This window comes from Podarcis liolepis (genome assembly GCF_965112155.1).
Source record: "Podarcis liolepis genome assembly, chromosome: 16".
NCBI lineage: Eukaryota > Metazoa > Chordata > Lepidosauria > Squamata > Lacertidae > Podarcis > Podarcis liolepis.
This window is the reverse complement of record NC_139567.1, coordinates 2,704,818-2,721,954: the sequence shown is the minus strand read 5'-3', so window position 1 is coordinate 2,721,954 and position 17,137 is coordinate 2,704,818. Positions and strand designations below refer to the sequence as shown.

At 43.2% G+C, this 17,137-nt stretch overlaps 1 protein-coding gene across 5 annotated transcripts in view; it reads right to left on the bottom strand.

The window, feature by feature from the left end:
- RHOBTB2 (Rho related BTB domain containing 2) overlaps positions 1-17,137 on the bottom strand; it is a 52,011-nt gene that overhangs the window by 29,596 nt on the left and 5,278 nt on the right. Inside the window, exons 1-2 of one of the 5 annotated variants that reach the window (XM_083480486.1) lie at positions 10,216-10,329; positions 721-808 (exon numbers count right to left, since the gene is read on the bottom strand). In XM_083480486.1, the coding sequence (XP_083336612.1) occupies positions 721-776 (56 nt within the window). In that variant the 5' untranslated portion in view covers positions 777-808; positions 10,216-10,329. Of the gene's footprint in view, positions 1-720; positions 809-1,702; positions 2,192-7,745; positions 7,921-10,215; positions 10,330-17,137 lie in introns of those variants that run through there. The other 4 variants (XM_083480490.1, XM_083480488.1, XM_083480487.1 and 1 more) reach the window with 4 other exon arrangements.

Genomic DNA, 17,137 nt, shown 5'->3' with positions numbered 1-17,137 from the left:
TTAGCCCAGAGGCTTATAGGAAACCTTACAAAGCCCCCATTTAGTCTGGCTGATCTCTTGAGAGCTTGATGTATTTGCTGCCAGACCCCTGTCAGCATTTGACAGACAACTCTGAGTCAGCTTGGTGAGACTGCAGTTTAAGAACAATCCCCTAGAGGTAAAGTTCACATTCTGTTCACAAAGGGCAAGGGACTGTCTTGGTGGAAAGGAAATCAGTGCACACTTCAAGGTCAGACATTCAGCTCCTTTCACCTTTGAATATATAGGGTGCTTGCTATTTTGACCATGATCTGACCCACCTACATTCCTCCTTCCAAGCTGTAACGTTAACTCAGCACAGTTAAGTTTGCACTACATAAAGCTCTCTGAATACAGCCCTGGAGTTGAAAAGTTCAATTCATCTAGCTGGGAGGGGAGCATTTATACAGGTGTACAGGGTTGCAATTCTGTGGCAGTGAACTTGAAAAGCAAGACACAGTTTCTAAATAATAAGGAAAATGTTCTGGAGCACAGTTTGAGAGTCTAAACATAGGCCATTCACATATGTAGCATAGATATGTAGTATGGGGAAACCAGCCAGAGGGGCGGGGTATAAATAATAAAATAATAACAACATTATTGTTGTTGTTGTTGTTGTTGTTGTTGTTAATAATAATAATAATAATAATAATAATAATAATAATATGGCCAAGATAAATTGAAACCAATCTATGTACTCACAAGGCATTGTTCATCTTGGTCTTCAGTTTGAGGTGGGTTTTGCCTCTGGATTCCATCTCTTCTACTTCCTCCTCCTCTTCTCAACAGTCTGAAAGCAGAAGAAAGATATATGCAGATGAAGTGAGAACTGCCTTTGAAGTAGCTTATCTCCCCAACATGGTGGTCTGTATCAGCCAATGGTTTGTTTAGCATGACAGAATACTCAAAATGACCTCTTAAACTGAGTTTACTGGATTGTCATCTTACTGGTCCCAGTGGGTGCACTCTCCAGTATTTGAGAAAATAGGTAAAGTTCACACTATGTTTGTAGTTGAAAAACAAAAATTGTGTGTGGGAGGCTTCCAAATGTTGAGACATAGGTTTGTAGCCAGTGCTAATCCTACTCAGAGGAGATCTTCTGAAATCGGTGGACACAAGTAACTTAAGTCCATGGATTTCAATCAGTTTACTCTGAGTAGGACTAGCATTGGACACAACCTATAAAAAATGAAGAGTTTTGTCCAGTCCTCAAATCACCTTTATATATCATAATTTATTCTGCAACTTCTTCCAAAATATTAACTTTTCAGAAATCCAGAATTCAGTGTGCACTGGATGTAGATGCCACTTACTAAAGCAGATTGATTGCGGGTCCAGAAAGCAGATTGGGGCCAGTACTAGGTATAAACTCTATTTGTGCAAAACAAAGTTTTCTGCACTTTTGGACTGGACTGAAAAAGAAAGCAGCTGTAAACCACAGTTTGTTTATAAGTCAGGATGATCAGCTGGACTACTTTGAATAGGGTCATCCTCTGTTGGAAGGGCTGTCCAGTTCAGGACCAGGAAAAGATAATGAACCCTAAGAAGGGGAAGACGCCCCTCTGCAGTAGGGTCTCTAAAGCAAACCTAGCAGGCACAAAGACCACCTGGTAGATAGAAACATTGTAACTTAACTAGAAATATAATCTAAATGTGCACATATACATATAAACTAGTATCCTACTTTGGTGTTGCCGTCTGCCTTTTTTAGCACTGTTGTTGCTAGGGTGTCTTGACCGACGCCACTGTTAAGCATAACCTAGCTTTTCATACAGTTGAAGCACCTAAAGAGAACCTCTTTTATGTTTACTTTGTACACAGCTTTCTTTCTGTGCACTCTGTTGTAAAGTAGCACAAGGTGTTTTTTCTTCCACGTCCTCTTCTCTCTATTTAGTTGCCATAGCAACTGTTTCTAAGCTGTCCAGAACTAGGCCTGGCAGTCCTGATACCTGATACACACAAACAGCTGTTGGCAGTATCCAAGTTTTCCACTATGGAGATGTTGTTTTTAACTTCTTTGGCTCAGCTTTGAGCAACTCTAGGAGCAGAGTTTTAAGGATCTCTGATACACAGTTTTCAGCAAATATGATCAGAGTACAAGGAAATAGCAAATTCAGATTAGAAAGCTGAAATAGCAGCAGTGGAGATCTGATGTACAGCTTTCTCCATCCATGATCTGCTCATTGTCTCTTTGCAGGGAGTTTTAACTTCGCATATGGGAGCATTCAAGGGTGATATGAAGGGAAATAACCCATTTTTACCACACACACAAAGTAGCCAGAAAGTATATTCAACTGGAGGGAGGCTTGGAGGTTTCCTTATAGTGAAGTGGTGGTTATACACCACTTGGTTGTAAATAACCCCAAAGATAAGACAATGAAATCAAGAAAATTTTACAAGCCTACATTAAAACATACAAAAATTAAAATACTATCACCTCAACTTTCTCAGCATCTGGGTAGGCCTGTCTAAATAATGTTTTAGCAGGTATATTTATACTGTACATTATGTTCCAATAAAAACAAACAAATAAATAAAACAGTCCAGTTATTAGGACTGCACATGATCATAGAATGTGACTGGCTGGGTGGAGGATGGTGAAATGAGTTGTTGTGGAGGTGGGCATGGCTGACACAAATGCCCAGCAGGAATGCGTCACACTGCAACCTTTTGTGGCAGGATCCAGTTGTGCATACTAGAGCCATTTGAAAACAGTGGGCATTCCTATGGCCATGAACCAATGTCATCTAATCTAGTACAGGGTCCTGGGGTACAAGTGTTTAAATAAGCGTGGAGGTGACCGCCTACTTTCTCCTCTTTCTGGGACCCAGATACATGGCTGGAACCCCCACAGACTTGCCAAAAGCCCTGTATCAAAACACAAGGGGAGTTATACCATCTCTCAATGCCAGAGTAAGGTAGTGGCTCTGAGCAAGTCTCTTTGGCTTAATTTACCTCATATGGCTAATTTGCTTCATACGTTGTGAGGAAAATAAATCATTACTCTGAGTTCTTTGGTTAGTATTCAAATAAGCAGGGGGATGTACACATGCACTGTGCCTTCAAACTGATATATTTGCTAAATAAATCTGAGGGTAAGTAAAATTAGAGTCACAGGATTTAAGGTTTTTAACCATAACCAAAGCAACAGTCAAGTGCTGTGTCACATGGCTGGAACAATATGAAGCTCACAGCTCAAATCAGGGGGACAGTGGACCTGGGTGTGACCTGCCATTTCCCAATGTGTCTGGCAAACACACCTCAGATTCTTTCTGGCACGTCTCAAACAACGCCTGAAACACGGCTTATGTAATGAAGAGGCAGTGCTGTTGTGGTGCACTTTGACCACAACTGCAGGTTGTAACTCAAAAGATTTGCGTAAGTTAGAGGAGCTGTATTCTTTTTATTGTATAGGCTAGGCTATCAGGAATGTTTGTTCACTAAGACCAGATCCTGCTTCAATGGCTGTCTGGCTTAACATTTGAAGCCAAGGTTATCTATAAATAGCATTTTTAGTTCCAAAATTGCATTTGTATTAGATGTGTGCCTTCAGCAGGAGAAACAAAATAGCAGCAGGGGCATGTGAGGAACACAATACTAAATCTCAGGATAAGATTTAAAACCTCAAGCCGGAAAAGCAGAAGTCCGCTCCCCCTATTAAATGGGGGAAGGTGAGGCAGAGCCCGTTGTCTGCGCCAGGTTCCCTGCCTTCAGCAGTTGGGCGTGGGACTTGCTGCTCGTCTGAATTTGCAGGTAATGTTAATTCACCTCAGTTCCATTTTAAAAACATAGGTTAAAAGTTGACGTTGAATTGACATAAATGAATGGCGGTTAAGAGTGCCTAGGTAGGACTGGAGAAACCCAGATTCAAACATGAACCTGATTCAACCCCCCCTGAGTGACCTCGCGCCTCAACAGAGAGACGGAGGCTGCACGGCAGAGCACATGCTTTCCATTAAGAAGGTCCCATCTCCAGGCAGGGCTGGTAGAAAAGGCTCCTGCCCCAAACCACTGGAAACTGCTGCTGCTAGTCTGTGTAGACTAGGGGTGGCCCTCCAGCTATTGTTGGATTGCCAACTCTTGTTACCCCTAGTGGTCAAAGATGAAAGGAGAGGTCATCCAGAAACATCTGGAGGACCAGAGGTTCCTTCCTCCGGGTGTAAACAGGACTGAGCTGTTTACACTTGACATAAGGCAGCATCCTGTTCCTCAGGTGAACTGCTTCACAGGATAAAATCTGAGAAATAACCATTTATGTTGCCAGGCGCCTTGGAGGAAAGGGGTGAGAGAAGTGTATGTGACAAACAAAATGTGCTCAGCCGTAACAATCAAGCAGGAACTCTATGAAATCATCTAAATAGCAGATTCCAGTGAACAAACAAGGCAGCGGGGGCTTGGACACAGTGCACTTAGTGGGCCCACCTGCTGTTGCTACAGTCCATTCAGTTGGTGGATATGCATTAATTTTATTACATTTGTATCCCATGCTTCCTCCAAGAAGGCTTACATGGTTCTCCCCCTACTCTTTCTGTCACCACAACCACCCTGTGAGGTAGGCTAGGCCAAGAGAAAGTGATTGCCCAATGTCACCCAGAAAAATTGCTGGCCTCTGATTCACAGTGCCAGAGCTCCCTTCAGCTTTGAAGAAGGATGGGATCCTTATGAAATAATGCTAATGACTGTGCTGTACCCAGACGTAAGTGTGCTCCGCTTTCTGAGCATGTGCGCAGGCAAGGCAAGGAAGGAGTCCAGGGAGAGAGGTGCAGCTGTTGGCATGAAACATTTAAAGGTTTGACTCCCCACTGAACTGTAGCTTCATACAGTATTCACAGCCTCATACAGTATTAAGAGCTGCCAGTGCCATATGAAAAACTGTGGAAAAAAATGTTCTATTTGGACATGGTTTTGCTTTTAATAGCATATCCCATAATTTCTCTCCAACCTCCTGCTGCTCCCTCCCTCTGTTTTTTTAATCACCAAGAAAAGTTGCATAAAAATAAGGTAATATTACCAGTAATATTTCACACTTTTCTTTTTCAAGTGCTTTGCAATGCATTAATTTTCACCATGCATTCATAAGACGGCTAAGTGTTATCAATGCCCTCATTTTCCCCTTCTTTCCTTAACCCCCCCAAACAGCGGAAAACTGCAGTGCAGAGAAGCAAAAGGCTTGTGTTTTGAAACATGTGGCTTGACTTTTAAGAGATTCATTGAATCTAATTTATTTATGGTTACATTTACATCTTGCTTTTCATCTTAGGAGTTCAAGGTTGCACATTTGGTTTCTCCCTGTCTTCCTGTTTTATCCTCACAAAAACCCATAGTTTGACCAAGTGGCTGGTGTGCCTTCTCAGTCTGTAGCCCACATGGCAATTCCTGATGGACAACTTTAAGCCCCCTCCCCCCTCGCTCTGCCTTCTGATTATTATCTTTAAACCAGACTTAGAGGAGACAGTCCAGCTCTACAGTACTTGAAAGATAAAGAACAATAAGAAGGGAGAGCAGGGTGGGAGGCTAGGCTTGACGTTAGCACTTGGACAGCACAGAGGATTTCTGCAAACAGAGAACTGTCCTATGCAAAGTAGGACACATGGTCTCCCTACCTCTGGTATAAGCAAACTTCATAACTGTTGAGGGCTTATGCATGTCACAAGTAGAACCTTGCCAGTGTTTCTTGCTGCTGGTGAGTGAACCTCAAAAGAACTGAGCACTGGTGGCTTGGAGAACAGAGGGCAGGGTATAAAATGATACAGTTTTGATTAGAGAATAGAGATGGGAAGAACCCAAGGCTGCATTTGATGAGGCAAGAGCTCTGCCTGTACTTCCACGGGAGGAGGGAGGATAAGGCCCCCAAGTACAGTGTATCCAAAACACCCCATTACTTTAGATCACAAAACTTAGGATCTATCCATCAGACTTAAAGCTGGATTTATACAGCAATAGAAATTCCTTTGTAGTGTTGGAGAAAAGAGTGGATCCCATGAGCTGGCATTATTCGGAACAGAGATAGAGATTTAGCATCTACAACATCAATCCAGAATGAAACACATTAAGCAAACTAATCAAAGCATTTATAAGGAGCATTTTCTGGCAACAATGAACAGGGAAGAAAAGAAGACGCCAGGTCCACAGAAGCTGTACTACGTAGAGCTGCCTCTTGAGCAATGATTGCTGACTGTCCATGTCCATCTTGGTTTGCACCATCTCTTACTTGTTTTTACTTTAATTTCCCTGTCAAAACTCTGTTGAAAACAGAGTTGCTACTATACACACAAAACAGATATGGGACTTTGGAGAGAAAGATGGAAACATGGGTTTTGTGATCTTGAAAAGATATGTGTTACAGTCACCAAAAATGCACTGAAGCTTCTCTCCCATCAGAAAGACACCCCAGAGACAATCACATTGCTCCCACATACACCCCTACTTCCCTATTAAGTTAGCCAATTAAGTTAGCCAAAATGTACAAAACTAATTCAAGTATGTGTTGGGAGTGCAAAATGACATTTTTTTCATATGTGATGGACTTGTAAAAAAGCTAAGGGCTATTGGAAAATGATATATAATGAGATTAACAAGATGTTTAAATTGATGATTCCCAAGAAACGCAAGGCAAGTGTTAGGGACTCAGAAAGAATTAGCAAGCTTTCCTTGGTGGGTTTTACATGTTGCTACAAAAGAAGGGCAAAGTGAACATCATCCTTCATACTGATGGCTGAAGGTCCAGCAGACAGCCTCAGGTCACAAGGTGGCTTGGAAGGGGCAGAACAATCTTGTTCCATTAAGTTTAGCTTGAATATTAACCCCCAACATATTATAATTAACGGTGCTCTACAGCATTAATTGGATGACTAATGCCCATTTGCTGACTCCTGCTTAGGGGAAACTTTCACTCCCTTTCCCCCAGACCTCTTGAAATACAAAACAAAGATAGACCACGAGAGATGTTACACTGTCATAGAGCAAAGAAGAGAAATGGAGAACAATCAGAAGGAATGCCATTATGTAACTTGGGTATGAGCTTAGTTCCATCAAATTAAATAGATATATGCCCATTAGTTTTGATCAGAGATAGGTCAAGCCCCAGATGTAAGAGCTCATGGGGCTGGCCTTAAATATCTTGGCAGTCAAGATGAAAATGTGAGAGTCCTGGCTGAAGCAGCACAAACAGTATACAATGCTTGCAAAACAATTTCATTGTCACCACCTATCTGCTTCACTGTCACATGAAATGTGCTGCCTCCTGCAAACTGTTGCCCTACGCCAAACTTCCCCAACCTGATACCCTCCAGATGTTTTGGACATCAGCTCCCATCTGCCCCAGTCAGCAAGGCCACTGGTCAGGGGCAATGAGAGCTGTAGTTTAACAACTGGATGGCACCTGGTTGAGAGAGGCTGTCTCACACAGTCACCTGCTGCCATATAATACTAAAACTGCCCCATGCACAGAAAAATCCATTATCCTCTTTGCAGCCAGCAGCCCAACCATGTGACGAGTGGGGAGGAATTGCCAAAGGTTGAGAAGCTCTTGCTTTACACCTCTTCTCACCTCCAAGGCATGGGGAGTTTCACCACCACAGTTCTGTCACTGGAAAATGCTCCATTACACTCTGATGGGTCTTACTTTTGCTATAAAGAAAAGCATTCCTTAGAATTCCCATTTGCAGAACACCAGCAGAAAAGGGGAAAACCTTAGGAGATGAGCTGTGAGAAAAGATGGGACTGACCCAGATGGTTACCTCTACACAAATTCTGCAAGCGATGAACTTGTTGCCTTACACCCCGGGTAGCGTGAGTCTCTCTGTTCTTCTTGATCTGTCACACTGCATTGAAGCGCCAGTGAATGCTAACTGGTGAGCACACAGGTAAGCTCCATTTTATAAGCAACTGCCCATGTGATCTGAACAAATGTCCCAAGGTTGAGAGCTTTTTCTTTTCTTTTCGGTAGGAGAGAGAGGGCGAGAAAGAAAAAGAAAAAGGAGAGAGAGAGAGAGAGAGAGAGAGAGAGAGAGAGAGCTGGGAACTAAAACCTGTTGAACCACAATCAAGGTTTCAGCTCAGTAGAAAGGAATTTTCCACTAACAGGAATACACCTCTGTGTTTAAAAACTGCCTGGTCCTTTGAACAGGAGATCACAGCCAGGGCAGGAGGATGGATAAAAGAAAAGAATACAGAACAAGGCTCTGCGGATGCCATTTGAGTGCATGAGAGCACAGAGAAAGTGCAGGATGCAGATTGCAGCTTCCAGAGAACTTCAGCTTTTTTAAAAGAAAGGAAGAAAGGAAAACATAGTGCTCAAGGATGCACTGATAATGTTTTAAGGGTGGTGGGCCAAAGCCTCAGAAGTGAAAGTAGGGAAGGGGGCTAATTAAAATTTCCTATGGGTGGAGGCAGCAGTGGCGTAGCGTGGGTTGTCAGCACCCGGGGCAAGGCAAGTAATTTGCGCCCCCTAACCTGTGGATTTGCGCCCCCTAACCCGTGGATTTGCGCCCCCTAACCCTAACCCCCAGATGTTGCGTCCGGTGCGGCCGGCCCCCCCTGCACCCCCCACGCTACGCCACTGGGAGGCAGGGCTTCCTGGTGGCATACAGAGTTCCTTCCCCATGGATAGCCAAATCAGAATAAGGCTGCAATCTTGAACTTTCTTGGGAGTAAATCTGATTAATGCCAAGGCGGCTTACTTCTGAGTTTATGTATTTTATGCAAAACAAGAGAAACTCAGGCCAGAATCATATACATTCTTACCTGGAAGTAAGTCCCATTGAACACAGTGGAGCTTGTATTCTGTGTAGAAATGCATAGGATTGCACTGACAAGTTCCTTTCCACTATTTTAAGGGGGACCTCAAGGCATATCTGTTTCCCCATAACTTTCCCTCAGCATTTTGCTAAGAATGTAAGTGGTTCTCTTGTTTAGTTGCTTTTCTTGTGTCTTTTCCTTCCTGGTCCTTGGGTGTCTGTTTATTTAAACTGTAAGCATGTGGGCAGGATTTTGTCATTTGCTAATTTTATGATATATATTGTTTGGGTCCTTGTTTTTTTTAGGTGTTTCTGTCATAGGGATTTAGGATGCAATCCTATCTATTTGCCTCATGCAACAAGAGGACTTGGGAAAGGGGCTATCTGTCATAGGTGTGTGGAACTTTTGCTCCTCCAAATGTTGCTGAACTACCACTCCTGTCAGCACCAGCAAGCATGGCCAATGGCCAGGGCTGATGGGAGTTGTAGTTCAGCATCATTTGCAGGGCCATGGCTGGGTCTATATGGGCACCTTCAAGAGGGCCTGGAAGCTAATCAGTAAAGCTGACACAGAACAGAGTGTGCCTCTACCAGATGTTCATTCAGAACTGGCCCATACACCTTCACTCCATGGTGGCTCCCCTTTACTACATACACAGCCCAACAAGACAACAGCAAGAACCTGCCAACAGTGTAAGAATTGATATGGCTAACTTGACCTAACAACCCCTCCCCCTCACACATACAAACAGCACCCAATGCAGTCAACTGAAGTCAACCAACCATGCCCGTCCCCCCACGTTTTCTCACCGACAACAAAAACTAATAAATGAATAGAAAGAGAACCTGCCCATGTGACACTGAACCCAAATCCTTGTACATACACTGTGTAAAAAAATGAGAGTATACTGCCCCCTTTTCTCTCTCCCCACCTCTCTTCTCCCCCAGTCTTATACTGTACTGTCTATAAGATTAGCAGCTCACATTGAATAAAACTGATCTGTAGAAAGGACTGAAACAGAGATGTTGAATGTACTTATGTAACCCAATAAAATCTTTGATAAAAACATTTTTTTAAAAAGACAAAGAACTGGCCCATGTGAACAATGCATCATTAGTAGCATTATCCACTTCCAATCTTGGCACTAAAAGAAGACCTAAGGCTCCAAATAAATATGCAGCATATACTGTATTTCCAACACACATTACTGAGTAGGACAATAAAGAGGGAACAATCCTGCAAGACCCCACATTGCTTTTTAATCTTTAGTGTCCAGTAATGTAGACTACACATCACACTACTAGCCTCTAAAATGTAATAATTGGTACATAACAACTTTCCTAAAGAATCTATGTTAGATCAGGAAACAAGAAAAATGTGGAGCAGCATTCTATACAGAACACAGCAGGAAATAGTCTCCCTTGATAGTCTCCAAAAAGCCAAGAGTCTTCTACTTACAAAAGGGTGTCTCCCAAGCAACCTCCGTGGGCTTGTAGTCTTTGAATCCTTGAGTGTGAAGTCTTCTTCACAACAATACCTCCTGTCAGTTGTGTATCCCTGGCAAGTCACAGAATCACAAATGCACACCTTGCCTCTGGTTCTTGTTTTATAGTCATGCAAACAGGTACTTAGGATAAGAAAGAATGCAATTAAGTCCTGGGAAAGAGGGGGAGGAGGCAGTAGTGGCAAAGGAAAGACGGCTGAGTAATTGTAAACCTCAAAGGTGAGCATCCCACAGAGTATGGCTAAGTGTCTGGGAACATGTTAGAGATGAAGGTGATTCAATGGGAACCAAAAGATGTAGAGTCAGCAAAGGATGGCCAATGACCAGGTTATTTAAACAGGGTGGAGGAACTGCAAATGGCATAACACTAATGAATTATTGGTATGTTGCCACTCAGTGAGGGGCGGGAATCCATAAGAAATCTCCATTTAAATGGAAAATGACAATGTGCCTACAAAGCTTAAGTGCACTCAAGCTATGGAGATCAGGCCAGTATATGCATTCATTTTTGTATGTTGTTTACTGCAGGTGCATGCATTAGCTAACTCTTTAATTTATAAACTGCTGGGCCTTGGGGCATCTCTGCATCCACAGCTGTCGTCCTTGATCTTTAGCGACCTTACTAGGTATACAGAAGTCTGTGCTATTTGTTCAGATGCAGGTGGCAAAAATTATGGAGGCATATGTTCAGAACTGTAATCGCAAATATTCCACCAGGAAATGGGGCAGTGCCAAACCTCCCAGCCTGGTTCAGAGAAATCAGGAATAGCAAAGTAGTTTGTACAGGACCAAGGGGCCAAGGGCAAAGATTTTCTCCTTACATGGCAACACTTGCTTGGATTGCAATTAAATCTAGAAAAAGCCAGTCTTTGAGTATCAAGCCTTCAGGCGATGTAAAATTTCTGGCATATTAATGCATCCTTCCACCCTGCCTGACTTCTCATCTGCAAACCTCTAATATTGCACTGCCCTTTTGGAGAGAGACTTCTACAACAACCTGCCTGCCTTCTTAAGCCATGCTATTTATTATTTATTATTTATGACACCTGGCTTGAGAGCAGTACATGTGAAAAGGATCTAGGAGTCTTGGTTGACCACAAACTTGACATGCGCCAACAGTGTGACACGGCAGCTAAAAAAGCCAATGCAATTCTGGGCTGCATCAATAGGAGTATAGCATCTAGATCAAGGGAAGTAATAGTGCCACTTATTCTGCTCTGGTCAGACCTCACCTGGAGTACTGTGTCCAGTTCTGGGCACCACAGTTCAAGAAGGACACTGACAAACTGGAACGTGTCCAGAGGAGGGCAACCAAAATGGTCAAAGGCCATTTTGGAACGGCTAAGGGAGCTGGGCATGTTTAGCCTGGAGAAGAGGAGGTTAAGGGGTGATATGATAGCCATGTTCAAATATATAAAAGGATGTCACATAGAGGAGGGAGAAAGGTTGTTTTCTGCTGCTCCAGAGAAGCGGAGACGGAGCAATGGATCCAAACTACAAGAAAGAAGATTCCACCTAAACATTAGGAAGAACTTCCTGACAGTAAGAGCTGTTCGACAGTGGAATTTGCTGCCAAGGAGTGTGGTGGAGTCTCCTCCTTTGGAGGTCTTTAAGCAGAGGCTTGACAGCCATATGTCAGGAGTGCTCTGATGGTGTTTCCTGCTTGGCAGGGGGTTGGACTCGATGGCTCTTGAGGCCTCTTCCAACTCTATGATTCTATTACATGTTTACTCTGCCCTTCGTCAAGGAGTTCAGAACAGTTCCTCCTTCCCTTTCCCCATTTTATCACCACAACAACCTTGTCCGGTGAGTGGGCTGAGCAGTGCTCACTGGCCCAGTCTTCATAGCAGAATTGATATTTGGCCCTGGGTTTCCATAGCCTTTGTCCAATGCTCTTAACAACTCTGCCACACTAACACTTTGTGCATTCAGTCTACTCTTAGCCTTCAGATTGGCATCTGTGCGGCCAATCAACCCACAATTTGATCTCCACCATCTCCGTGCCAGCCTATCTATCTCTAACTGCTGAGGTGGAGGGCAGGCAAAAGTGTATCTCGTTTGTATGCTGCAAATGCCAGTAGCTGCTGGTGAAATTGCTGTTCTTCTTGAGTAAGGTGAATGAAATGCCATTTAATTACAGATATTCCCTCTTTTGGAACAAGAGATTGGCAAGCCAAAGTCAAATAAGTACAGAAAATGCCTGTTTTGCCAGTGTAGTTCCTGTTTGGTCCACGTAGATTTTATTGTCTGTGATTGCACATACTTTTAAAAATACAAGACTCAATACTGCTGCATCTGGTCCCTAATTAGTTCCTCAATTAACTAGTACATTTCTGTTCTGTTTACAAAGTACAGCTCTTGAAGAATGGTAAACAAGGGCTTCTTTCTCTAATAGCAGCACTTGTATAGTGTGCTTCCAAGGTTCTGAGAACTCCTATCCCCTTAAAATTAAATTAAATTAAATTATATAATAATATTTTTGATCAAGCAACTGGCACTCCCCAACAATCACAAACATGTTTTTAAATAAACAAATGCTTATTAGCATAGTGTTTGTAAGTGTTCAAAGCACTTCACATGCACCATCTAATTTTATTCCTTACAAAAACTCTGTAAGGTGGGTCAGTATTATTATTATTATTATTATTGCAGTTGGAGGGACTGAATCAGAGACAGGCATGTACCTTGTTTTGCAGTAGAACAATACCTTTATCAAAACTGACTAAAATGCAACAAGCAAGCAAGCTTTCAAGTTTCTACAAACTCTTAATTGGACTGGAGGTTAAGCAAAATATTTGAAAATGTGTAAAGCAGGGTGTGGGAGATCTGTGTTGCTGAGGCATATGGAAAAGCAAATGGAAAAACAGCCTTACAATGTATTAAGATATATTTTGCACAGATTTGCAGTTGTGCCCTATGCATGGTTACTCAGAAAAAAGTACCGCTGTGTTCAGTGGGGCTTGCTCCCAGAAAAGTGGGCATAGGATTACAGCCTTTCTCAGGTTAGGTCATGGCTGGTGCAGTCAAAGTTACAGAGACCAAGCAACGTTAGTCGCTCTTCCTTTGAAAACATAAATGACACCCACAGATACTGCCAAAGGTAGAGCAGCTACTGTTTCTTTCTGCCAATAGCCTTTGGTGCAGCTTGAGAGCTTTTCGCAAGGAGCAAGGCCTAATCATGCCTGTAACGCCTCCTCCAGGCCACATTATTATTTGACCCAGGTCCCTCCCTCTTCTAGTGATTTTGCCAGGCAAGAATGTGTCTCTGAAGTGTAGGAATGCCTCCTGCTCATCTGGATGGAGGTGGGTGGATGTGTCCATAGAAACCTGGTTTGTGTGTGGCTGGAATGTAGCTTAAGGTGCAAAGGTAAGAATCACATCCTTTCATCTGCACACGTTTGCCTTTGATCCTACCTGCCACTGCCATGCAGCCCCCCCATAAGGTCATGTATGAAGGAATGTGGCCCATGGGCTGACAAAGCTTTTCCACACCTGTTCTAGTTGGTCCTCCCAATGTTGCTATCCTTCTTTTTCTGAGTTCCTGTCTGCAGCGTCTTCTAGAAGCCTCTCCCTCTCTGTTGCCCCTACCCATTGTTTTACATGGACATCCTTTCATCTCCAGTTTGTTACAAAATACACTCAACCCTTGTAATTCCCCCACCACTTAGAGCTAAGGTTGTGTGAAAAGAAGTATACAAAACAGTAGTGGGATTACAGTGGTACCTTGGGTTAAGTACTTAATTCGTTCTGGAGGTCCGTTCTTAACCTGAAGCACCACTTTAGCTAATGGGACCTCCCACTGCCGTCACACTGCCGAAGCATGATTTCTGTTCTCATCCTGAAGCAAAATTCTTAACCCTAGGTAATATTTCTGGGTTAGCAGAGTCTTTAACCTGAAGCGTATGTAATCTGAAGCATATGTAACCCGAGGTACCACTGTATTTAATTTTCACCAGTGTAGGGACCTTAGTTCCTTTAATGCCTCAGGAAACACATTTGTTTGTGTCCGTTTGGGGAATTTAGTGATATTGTGCGGCTAGTACTGATGAGCTAGTAGCGCAAAGACAACACTGTTTCACAATGATAGTGTGGGAGTTGATGGACTAGTTTTTTTATGTGTGGGCAGTCATGGTCCTTTGAGGTTCCTGCCCATCCTCCCCAAGTCTTTCTTAATTGCATAAACACTTTCTTGCATCCCATGCGTTGTGCAGCTTGTTGTCGATCATTAAGGGCACAAAAAGTATCAGGACGTGACTTATCTCAGGCGGAGGCAACAGCTGAGATAGTAGCATATTAGAAAGATGTTGGATGGCCACTCTTCAATGTTCAAGAAAGTATTAAGGCCCTGAAATTTCTTCAAATATTACTGGTGCTTACTCAGCCAAACAGTAATGCACCAATTGCACTGACCACTGGTGTGCTTCTGGGTCCATGGCTGAGAGACTGCCTCTCCATGTATTAGCCATATGCAAACTCTCATAAATCCCACAATGGTCAAACCTGGAGATTACAAAGTGTAGATCAGGGTAGGAGAAAGGGGTGGGATCTATATAACAGATGCCAAAAATACTCCTAGTGACAGCCGCAACTTGTTTCTCAAAAGTCAAAACTGGGTCCCAGAATACCCCAAGGCTGATTAACCTGGTTAGATGGAGATACCACTCTTTCTTTTCTTTCTTTCTTTTTAAATAATTTTTATTAAAGATTTCTTAGTTTACAAGAATACATGCATTGTCTCTTTTTTCAAGCTGCATTTTCTACAGATCAGTTTCATTTGTTGCGAGACGTTAGTGTTGCATGCAGTATTAGATTGGGAAGAAAAGAGGGGGGAAGAGGGGAAGGGGGAATGGTGAGTTGGGTGGCAATAAATGAATTTCTTTCAAGACCCAAGAATTCCCCACCAGTGTCACTTCTATCTTGACTGCATTTCCTTTTATGTAGTCAACATTGGTTTAGGATAGAGATGGCAGTTCCTGGGTAATTAGATAATGATATAGAGAGAGCTGGGTGTTGCCAATATATCAATGATGCCCAGCCCCAAAGCTCTGGCATATAGATATTAAATAACATTGGTGACAACATTGTACCCTGTGAAACCACATTAATTGGTTCCCATGAGACAAAGCTAGGTAATGTTGAGTCTACATACCTTCAGACAGAAAGAAACCAAAACACAGGAGAGGCTGCCTTGTCACAGGAACTGAATGTGTCAACTGGCTTGGGTTAATGGTATGCTCCACAACAGAAGCCACTAAGGTGCCACCCATTGGCACAAAGGTGCCATTGAGATCTGGTCCTCTCGCACCTGTGAAGCCTTTACGCCCCCCCCCCTTGGTCATGAGGTGACAAGGGAGGTTAACTTTTACTCCCCTGGAAAGTACATAGAGCAGGAGGAGGAAGTTGGAAATGTGATGCCTTTTCCCGTTTCATTTCAAGCTCTTTGTGTTTTTCCAGGCTCAGATTAATTCTACTGGCTCTGAGGTTTACACAGATTCCTTAAAAAAGTGAAGTTTTTAATGCATGCACTTTCTCCCCTTCAGTGTTTAGGGGGTAGGAGTTGCTGATCTCAGAAAGAGGGGAGAGACGTTTCCAGAGGGGTGATGCCCATAGCACTTGCTCAAAAATCCAAATGTGCCCATGGACCTAAAAAAAGTTGTCTACAGACAGTATCAAAACAGAGAGAGAAATCCAGCAAGAAAAACAGGGGGACATGGTCTCTGTTGATCTCAAAAAAGGTCTAATTCACCAAAGCTGCCTCAGTCTCCTGCCCAACTGCAAAGCCAGATTTAAAAGGGTTGAGGAAGAATGCACAGGCCACTCAGCTATCACACACTCCACAGCCTTCTCCTAAAAGGTAAAGTTAGATGCTGGTCTAAAACTGACTAGATCATCCCTATTTAACCACCAACCATCCCTGGTTGGGTGGTTGGTGGGTGTTTTTTTAAGTAGTGAGAATAGGGGAGGAATTCTATCTTTCTCCAAAGAGGCATTAATCACCCTGGCTTCCCGCCAAGGCTTCCCACCAAGCTTTTCTAGGCTGGTTTTTACTAGCAATGAAGGGCAAGAATTCAAATTACATGCTGTGGGTCTCACAGTGCCTGCCTACAACATTGCACTGATTGAAGCAATAGTGACAAGCAATTGACCCTGACAGCCCCTGCATGAGCAACTTTAAAAAATAAAATGACATAATCTATTTACTTTATTTACAAGAATCTGTGCAACTTGGTTAGCAGATAACTATGCACAATGGTCCCCATGAGAATGTGATTCTGTGGACACAATGGTAGGAAAGAAGTAGTGTATTTCTTGCCATTGACCAGAAGTCTATTCAGCCCAGTCTTGCCTGTTCTGACTGGCAGTGGCCCTCCAAGGTCTTTCCCAGTTTGGTTTCATGAGAATCGCCAATACTGTTGAGAATGGGACCTTCTATATGTGCAAAACATGTGTTCTGTTACCATTCCTGTCATGGCTGCAGCCTCAAGCTCAGAGAACTTTCTGATGGCCACATGCCAGTGGTGAGTAGGGCTGGAGACAGAAGTAGGCAGAAGCAAGAGATGTGAATTGTACCTTTGTAGTTTCTTCACGTCTCCCTTTGTTCTCCATCCATCCAGGCAATTAAGAAATATTACCAGAGTTCAAGGACATATTCCAGCCAGGAGAAATACCCCAGGAGAGTACAAACTAAGGCTAGTGAGGGATGTGGATTGAGAGGGTGAGTGACCTGGTGAAGGTTCCAAGAACCAGATAGGAATAGAACGCTACACAGCACTACTACCACAGGTAGCTGCCTACCTGCAAATGGCTTGGAACCATCTGCAGACTACCCCCTGGGTGAGTATCTGATGGTGGTTAGAAGAGGGATGGCAGTCAACT